Raw genomic sequence first — 8,689 nt, 5'->3', positions numbered from 1 at the left:
TCGTGGGGTTCTGCTTCCACTAGTCATCCCCGCAAACAGCTCGGCTCCACTTACTCTGTGGGCTGCTCCACTCTGCCAGCTGCTCTGGTCCACCAGCTGTCCTGTGATCCGCTCCAGCCGTCCTCACGAGCTGCTCAGCTCCACTCACCCAGTGGCTGCACAAACTGCTCCACTCTGCTCTGCCAGTATTGCTTCAGGCTCCCCCACTCATCAGCACAGTGCTCTCAGCTCAACAAGTCCAGCTCTTCACTGATTTCAGCTCATAGTAGGGGAGCCCCAGTAAATTCAGCTCAGTAACCTGCATCTAGATTCTTAAGGGAATCAAAAGTTAACTGTGACATTCCACAGTGGAGAGAAGCATAGGTGGAACTAGTGCTTCTGACTCACACAAGGCACCTGCACCACCAAGTACAGATACCTCTCCCCAGCCTCTCTCTTCAATGGGTTTTGGAACCCATGTGCCCCATCTAGCAAGCGCTATCCAGCTGACAATGAAACCCCCCATCACAAGACAATTTTGTAGTTCCCCATTTACCCAATCAGGGTGACAACATTTCATTCCTCCTGCCCCAATAACAACGAAATTGGGGCTCCCACAGCTGTGAAAATAACCATCCCATGCTGCTTTGCGGTATGCTAAGTGGGGTGGGAGTGCCCATGCAAATAACCGAAATACCAATGCAACACTTTCCGCACTCCCCATAATTTACCACCAGATGTCAGGGTGGGGCTCATCCTGACTCTGCTTACATCCTCCCCCCAGCCGAGAATTTGTCGTCCCGATAAATCACATTCCCTACTGTACCAACTTATTGGCCCCCGTCAAACGGCCTCAGATAGCCCACTTTAGCTTCCACAAGCCTGTGTGCTAAATGTATTGGCTCCTCACTAATCACCCCAGGTGCATCATAAGTCAATCGTTTCACTGGTCTTATTACCCTGTCTCGCCTATTGAGAATCTCTGTTGCCGTGGCAGGGGGGACATCCTCTTGAGTAACGGATGGGGAAGTTTCCTGTGAGTCCCCCTCAGATACTGCCATAGGCCCCTGCATTTCCAGTTCTAACAGTGGAGGGTTGATGGTGCTCAGGACATCCTCCACCTGTATGTCTCCGCTGTCCAATAACCCGGGCGTGACATCACATGGGGGTCCCACCAGTGGCTCAGGGGTATCAGGAATAGGCCTAAATACTTCTGCCATGGGGTTTAGGGTGGAAGAGGAGGTGCTCTCATTTGATTCAGCTGATCGAGACTGAAATCTTGTCTTCATCCCAGGATACACCATGGTTGTGTCTTCCTCCTCAGACTCACTCTCAGATGTGCTGAGTAGGGGTAGGTTAGCTGCAGGGGGCCGCCTGTCCATGTTGGAAGGTGGCTTTGGTACAGCACCTTCATTCTGCCCACTTGCCCTGTTGTGGCCCATCTCATAAGGGCTGCCCACCAATTCCCCCACAGGGAGAAAAAGGTTTCTATGCACAGTCTTTGCCTGCCCTGGACCCTCTTCAGGTTTGATCTTGTAGACCGGCAGGTCTCCTAGCTTTTCCATCACCAAGTAAGGTATTGCCTTCCATCTGTCAGCTATCTTGTGTTTGCCAGCAATACCCAAATTTCGCAGCAAGACTCTGTCCCCTGGCTGGAGCTCTTGCAGACGTACCCTAGCATCATATCGATGTTTGTTGCGGTCTGCGTTCTTCCGAGCTGCAGATGCCGCCAAGTGATAAGCATCCCGCAGCTTTTCTCGTAGTCGGGATACATATTGCTGATGAGTTTCATAGCCATCTCCATCCTCGGATACACCAAAGCACAGGTCTATGGGTAATCTTGGTTCTCGCCCAAACATCAAGAGATACGGGGTGAATCCCGTAGCGTCGTTCTTTGTGGCGTTGTAGGCGTGCACCAAAAATGCAACATGTTGGCTCCAGGTTGCTTTCTGTTCTGGCCGCAAAGTCCCCAACATATCTAATAGGGTTCGGTTGAACCTCTCTGGCTGAGGATCACCTTGCGGGTGATAAGGCATTGTCCCCGACTTTTTAATTCCTGCTATCCTCAGCACCTCCTTCAGAAGGTGACTTTCAAAGTCCCGCCCCTGATCTGAGTGTATCCGGGCTGGGAATCCATAAACTGAGAAATATTTTTCCCACAGTACTCGAGCGACAGTAGTGGCCTTCTGATCACGTGTGGGATATGCCTGCGCATATCGCGTATAATGGTCGGTCAAGACTAGAATGTTCCCAATATTCCTCTTGTCTACTTCTAAGGACAAGAAATCAATGCAAACCAGCTCCAGAGGTTTGTTGCTGGTGATGTTTTTCAGATATGCAGCCCTTGTGGGCAGAGTTTTCATTTGAACACATCGAGAGCAGGTTTCACATTTTCTGCGAACATCTTCAGCCATCCGGGGCCAATAGAACCTACTGCGAATAAGTTCCAGGGTTCTCTCCATTCCTAAATGTCCAAAGTCATCATGCAGGGCCCTCATAGCCAGGGCTCTGTACTCTTTCGGCAGCACTAGTTGGGTCCGTTGTTTTTGTAAAGGATCTGTGGTCACACGGTGTAGCACTCCCTGAATCAGTTTTAGTTTGGTCCATTCTCTCAATAGCAGCTTACCTTCTGGGTTGGGCGGGACAACCGCAGCTGGGCTTCGCCCCTCCCTTTTGGCAAGTAGTGTATCACGGATGTCAGTATCTTGCAGCTGGGCTTCCTGCCAGTCAGCCGCATTGAGCACGGGCAAGGGAGATTGGTCCAATGCAATGTAGTTCACTGAAGCAGAAGGCATGCATTCAGGGGGAAGGCCCAAAGCTTCAGCAACACATCCATGAAGGCTCTCATGGGCCTCTGGCTCTCTGCGACTCATGCTGCAAATAGCTCTCACTCCATCTGTGGGTATCACAGCAACTTCAGGTGTCTGCGGACGTCTGGACAATGCATCTGCATCTACATTGCTTCTCCCGGATCGGTATTGAATGCTGAACTCATAGCTAGCCAAGGCGGCCACCCATCTCTGCCCTGTAGCATCCAACTTAGCACTTGTTAGCACATAAGTCAGGGGGTTGTTGTCTGTCCACACCTGGAACTGAGGCCTGGTCTACACTAGGCGTTTAAATCGGTTTTAGGAGCGTAAAACCGATTTAACGCCAAAACCGTCCACACTAGGAGGCACCTTATATTGATTTTAATGGCTCTTTAAACCGGTTTCTGTACTCCTCCCTAACGAGAGGAGTAACGCTAGTATCGGTATTAACATATCGGATTAGGGTTAGTGTGGATGCTGATCGACGGTATTGGCCTCCGGGAGCTATCCCACAGTGCACCAGTGACCGCTCTGGACCGCAATCTGAACTCGGATGCAGTGGTCAGGTAAACAGGAAAAGCCCCGCGAACTTTTGAATATTTCCTGTTTGCCCAGCGTGGAGCTCCGATCAGCACGGGTGGCGATGCAGTCCGAAATCAAAATAAAAAAAGAGCTCCCACATGGACCATGCGGATGTGATCGCTGTAAGGGCAGGCAAATCTGTTCTATCAGCGCTCCGTTACAGAAGATGAAATTCAGAATCCTTTTTAAAAAATCTCCAGACAGACGCCATAGCAGGGACTCAGCGCACTGCAGCGTGACAAGCGTAACGGAAAGCCAAAGAATCAAATGGACGCTCATGGACTGGAGGACTGAAGCTATCCCACAGTTCCTGCAGCCTCCGAAAATTATTTGCATTCTTGGCTGAGCTCCAAATGCTTCTAGGGTCAAACACAGTGTCCGCGGGTCAGGGCATAGCTTGGCAATCTACTCACCCACCCCCAGAAGCGAAAGGTAAAACAATCCTCTGACTCTTTTACATGTCACCCTATCTTTACTGAATGCTGCAGATAGACGCGATAGTGCAGCACTCAACACCAACATCCTTGCTTCCCCCCCCCCCCACCATGGGTGGCTGATGGTACAATATGATGGAAATCCATCCTCATCATCAGCATCAGCTGATTGTACAAAAAGCTGGAAATCCATTCTCATGATCAGCCTCAGCTGATGGTACAAAAGGACTGGTAACTGTCCTCATCATCAGCCTATTGGCCCTAATTTTTTCTGGTGGATGGATGGTGCAATATGGCTAGTAACCATCCTCATCATAGCAACAGGGGGCTGAGCTCCATCAGCCCCCACCCTTCATGTGTAAAGAAAAGATTCAGTTGCTCCTGGACTAGCAGTGGGATGCTGGGCTTCTCTCCTACACACTGCTTAATGTCCTGTCTGGACTATCATAGCAGCTGGAGGCTGCCTTCCACTCATTTCTCACTAACAAGTCAGTGTGTCTTATTCCTGCATTCTTTATTAATTCACCACACAAGTGGGGGGACAATGCTACAGTAGCCAAGAAAGGCTGGGGGAAGAACGGAATCAACAGGTGGGGTTGTTACAGGAGCACCCCCTGTGAATAGCATACAGATAATAATTTCTGCAGGCTCTGACACAGAGCAGCTGTGCTCTCTGGTTCTATGATACGGTGGTTCTTTAGCACACTTGCCTATATTAGGCAGCACTGATTCTATTTTTAGAAACCAAAAAGGAGGGATTGATTCAGGGAGTCATTCCCAATTTTTGCTTTTGTGTCCCTGGCTGCTCAGCCAGGGGCACTTATGACAGCAGCTAATGTTACAAAACGATGGAAGGTGCAATACGGCTAGTAACCAATCTTGGCTTTTGTGCCCCTGGCTGATTGGCCAGGGGCACTAGCAGCAAATAGTACAAAAGGACTGGTAGCCATGATCAGCCACAGTTCCAATTTATGGAAGGGTTTGGATGGTGCAATATGGCTAGTAACCATCTCTGCTGTCATGCAAAAGCAAAAGCATGCTTCTGTGTAGCGCTGCTGAATCGCCTCTGTGAGCGGCATCTAGTACACATACGGTGAGAGTCACAAACGGCAAAACAAGCTCCATGATTGCCATGCTATGGCATCTGCCAGGGCAATCCAGGGGAAAAAGGCACGAAATGCTTGTCTGCCGTTGCTTTCCCAGACGAAGGAGTGACTGACGACATTTACCCAGAACCACCCGCGACAATGATTTTTGCCCCATCAGGCACTGGGATCTCAACCCGGAAGTTCCAAGGGGCGGGAGAGGCTGCGGGAACTATGGGATAGCTAGGGAATAGCTACCCACAGTGCAACGCTCCAGAAATCGACGCTAGCCACGGACCATGGACGCACACCACCGATTTAATGTGGTTAGTATGGCCGCGCTCCACCCGATTTTATAAATTCTGTTTTACAAAACCGGTTTATGCAAATTCGGAATAATCCCGTAGTGTAGACGTACCCTGAGCACCATACAAGTAGTCTCGAAATTTCTCAGTGATGGCCCATTTCAAAGCCAAGAACTCCAGCTTGTGGATGGGATATCGAGTTTCACTGTCAGACAGTCCTCGGCTGGCAAAGGCTACAGGGATGAGCCCCACCCTGACATCTGGTGGTAAATTATGGGGAGTGCGGAAAGTGTTGCATTGGTATTTCGGTTATTTGCATGGGCACTCCCACCCCACTTAGCATACCGCAAAGCAGCATGGGATGGTTATTTTCACAGCTGTGGGAGCCCCAATTTCGTTGTTATTGGGGCAGGAGGAATGAAATGTTGTCACCCTGATTGGGTAAATGGGGAACTACAAAATTGTCTTGTGATGGGGTGTTTCATTGTCAGCTGGATAGCGCTTGCTAGATGGGGCACATGGGTTCCAAAACCCATTAAAGAGAGAGAGGCTGGGGAGAGGTATCTGTACTTGGTGGGGCAGGCTCCTTGTGTAAGTCAGAAGCACCAGTTCTACCTATGCTTCTTTCCACTGTGGAATGTCAGAATTAACTTTTGATTCCCTTAAGAATCTAGATGCAGGTTACTGAACTGAATTTACTGGGGCTCCCCTGCTATGAGCTGAAATCACTGAAGAGCTGGACTTGTTGAGCTGAGAGCACTGTGCTGATGAGTGGGGGAGCCTGAAGCAATACTGGCAGAGCAGAGTAGAGCAGTTTGTGCAGCCACTGGGTGAGTGGAGCTGAGCAGCTCGTGAGGACGGCTGGAGCGGATCACAGGACAGCTGGTGGACCAGAGCAGCTGGCAGAGTGGAGCAGCCCACAGAGTAAGCGGAGCCGAGCTGTTTGCGGGGACGACTAGTGGAAGCAGAACCCCACGAAGAGGCAGGGCAGTTGGCCCTGAACCACGTAAGGTGCCCCTTTCTACCTAGGCTGGGGAGGGGGACCTCTGCAAAGAGACTCTTGAAGTCTGGGCTGCCTGACCCGGGACAGAGACTTTTGAATTGTGGGACTTTTGGGACTGTGGGTGATTTAGGGGGGTTGCTGGACTCAAGGGCCTAGAGAGAAGGACACGGCCCAAGTTGCTGGGGTGGGTCTTTGCTCACGGTTTGACCTATGAACTCCAGTTGAGGTATTTTCCAAATTTCATGCTTGGTGTTGTTTATCTTATGTAATTAAACCTTTCTGCTACACCAAGAGTCTGTGCTTGCGAGAGGGGAAGTATTGCCTCCTTGAGGCGCCCAGGGGTGTGTGTAAGATTTTCCCAGGTCACTGGGTGGGGGCTCGAGCTGGTCTGCATTACGTTGTGGGGAAGGGACCCCTAGGTATTGAACCTGGCCCTTGCTGCTATTGTTTCAGCCTGGCAGAGGGGTTACATTTTTGGGGGCTCGTCCGGGATCCTGGGTCAGCACCCCTCGCAAGCACATCTTGAGTGATCCATTGAATTGGGAAAACTGCAAATTACCTTGTTGTTTTGACCTGTTGTATTGGGAACAGATTAGAGTTTGTATAATGGCCCTACTCTTGTTAGAGGACTGGTGCAAGGGGATGAATATTGACCCCAGGAACTGTCTTCTGGTAACGGGGGTGCTGGAGGCAGTTGATGAGGGCTCAATTGAACCTACCTTAAGGTCATCCACTGAGTACCTGCGTAAGTGCAAAATGCGTGGGCGCATGTTTGTGAGGGAGGAGGGGGCTTTTGCTGTACTGTGTGAGCTGCCCTCGGCTGTGGACCCTCTACAGGTTCCAGGCTCGATAGCAGTGGAAGATGGTGAGTGGAAGGTAATAACCACTGGGAGCCAGCCCTCACCAGCCCCTACCCCTGATGTAGAGTTTTTAAAGAAAATGTCGGCCTTTTTGGGGAAAGAGGGAAAAACTTTGGCTGATATGGCGGGTCTGTTGGGCCTTAAGCCGGAAGCCCCACAACAGGAGCCTGCTCCTTCACCTGATGAGTGGGTGAAGGCTTTGGGGCGAGCATTAGAGAAAGTTATGCCACCCCACCCTGAGTCAAGCCCCTATCGTAAGCTGAGGTTGTTTTCTGGGGGTCCCACCCCAATACCTGGGGAGGAAGCATTTGAGCCCTGGCTGGAGCACACCACTGAGATGCTGCAGGAGTGGGCGGTGCCTGATGCTGAAAAGAGAAGGCGACTAGTAGAGTGTCTCAGGGGGCCAGCCCTAGATGTGATTCGCACCCTAAAGCTCGGTAACCCAGGGGTCAAGGTGAAGGACTGCCTGGAGGCCCTGGATCACGCCTTTGGGAGAACTGAGGGTCCAGAGGATGCTTATTGCAAGTTCCTCAATGCAAGGCAACAAAGGGGAGAGAAGGGTTCTGCCTATATCCAGAGGTTGGAGAAGTTATTACAGAGAGCCATCATGAGGGGAGCAGTAGCAGTTGAGCAAATGGACCGGACTAGATTGGCTCAGGTTGTGAGAGGAATTCAGTATCAGAACCCAATCCTTCTCCACCTTCGATTAAGGGAACGGCAAGATAATCCACCAAGTTACTCTTGCCTGATAAAAGAGGTCCGAGAGGAAGAAGAGAGGCAGGCAGCTGGCGAGGTTTGGGAGGTGCAGCAACACCAGGCAACTGGCACAACATCCATGCGGACGCCCAAGGCACTAATGGTGAATCCTCAAGAGGAACTTATCCAGCAAGTGCAGGCCCTGACACAGAAAGTGACTGAACTAGAGAATACCTTTGATTCAGCAAAGACTTTGAGGTGCAAGGAACCCTCTGGTACCATGGTCCAGAGGACTACGTTTAGAACCTCTGCACCACCCCGTCAGCAAGGGAAAGGACAATCCTTCTTCTGCTACCGGTGTGGCCAGGGTGGGCACATTGCTGCAAGGTGTCAGAATGCAGAGAATCCCATGCTGGTATATCAAAAGCTGAGGACCTCCTGGGGAAAGTCGGGAAATGGCCCCAGGGCCTGGGAAGGGAGCTGCCTAGGCCTGCAGGATGTGGAGGCTCCCCTGGAAGGAACCATGTGGCCCGAATCCCCCCAGGATTGATAGGACCCCGAGCGGAGGTCACTGTAAAGGTTGAAGGAACAGAATGTAGAGCAGTACTTGACACAGGATCCCAAGTGACCATCATATTCCAGTCTTTCTACCAGCAGATGCTTGGGCATCTGCCTATACAGCCCCTGACAGGACTTGGCCTGTGTGGCCTTAGCATGGATGAATACCCCTATCAGGGCTATGTCATAGTACACCTGGAATTCCCAGAAGAGATTGCTGGGGTAAGACAGGAGGTGGACACTGCTGCTTTAATATGCCCTGACCCCAAAGGAGCCTCTGATGTGTCCGTGCTAATAGGGACCAACTCCAGCCTCTTTAGGATACTTGCCGATTACTGCAGACAGCAAGCAGGAGACCAATATCTGAACACCTTGGT

General features: G+C 51.0%; 1 protein-coding gene across 1 annotated transcript; it reads left to right on the top strand.

The window, feature by feature from the left end:
- Window positions 1-6,840: 6,840 nt before the first annotated feature.
- On the top strand, window positions 6,841-8,304 carry LOC120384952 (paraneoplastic antigen Ma1 homolog). The gene has a single exon (XM_039504052.1). It carries the CDS (start codon window positions 6,841-6,843, stop codon window positions 8,302-8,304), a length of 1,464 nt encoding a protein of 487 aa, XP_039359986.1.
- The last annotated feature ends 385 nt before the right edge of the window (window positions 8,305-8,689 follow it).

The sequence above is a fragment of the Mauremys reevesii genome, linkage group 17 (genome assembly GCF_016161935.1).
Source record: "Mauremys reevesii isolate NIE-2019 linkage group 17, ASM1616193v1, whole genome shotgun sequence".
Classification (NCBI taxonomy): Eukaryota; Metazoa; Chordata; order Testudines; family Geoemydidae; genus Mauremys; species Mauremys reevesii.
This window is presented reverse-complemented; position numbering and strand designations above follow the sequence as displayed.

Bases quoted from the DNA above. Each gene is read 5' to 3' on its own strand.
- LOC120384952 (XM_039504052.1), top strand. From the start codon at position 6,841: ATGAATATTGACCCCAGGAACTGTCTTCTGGTAACGGGGGTGCTGGAG.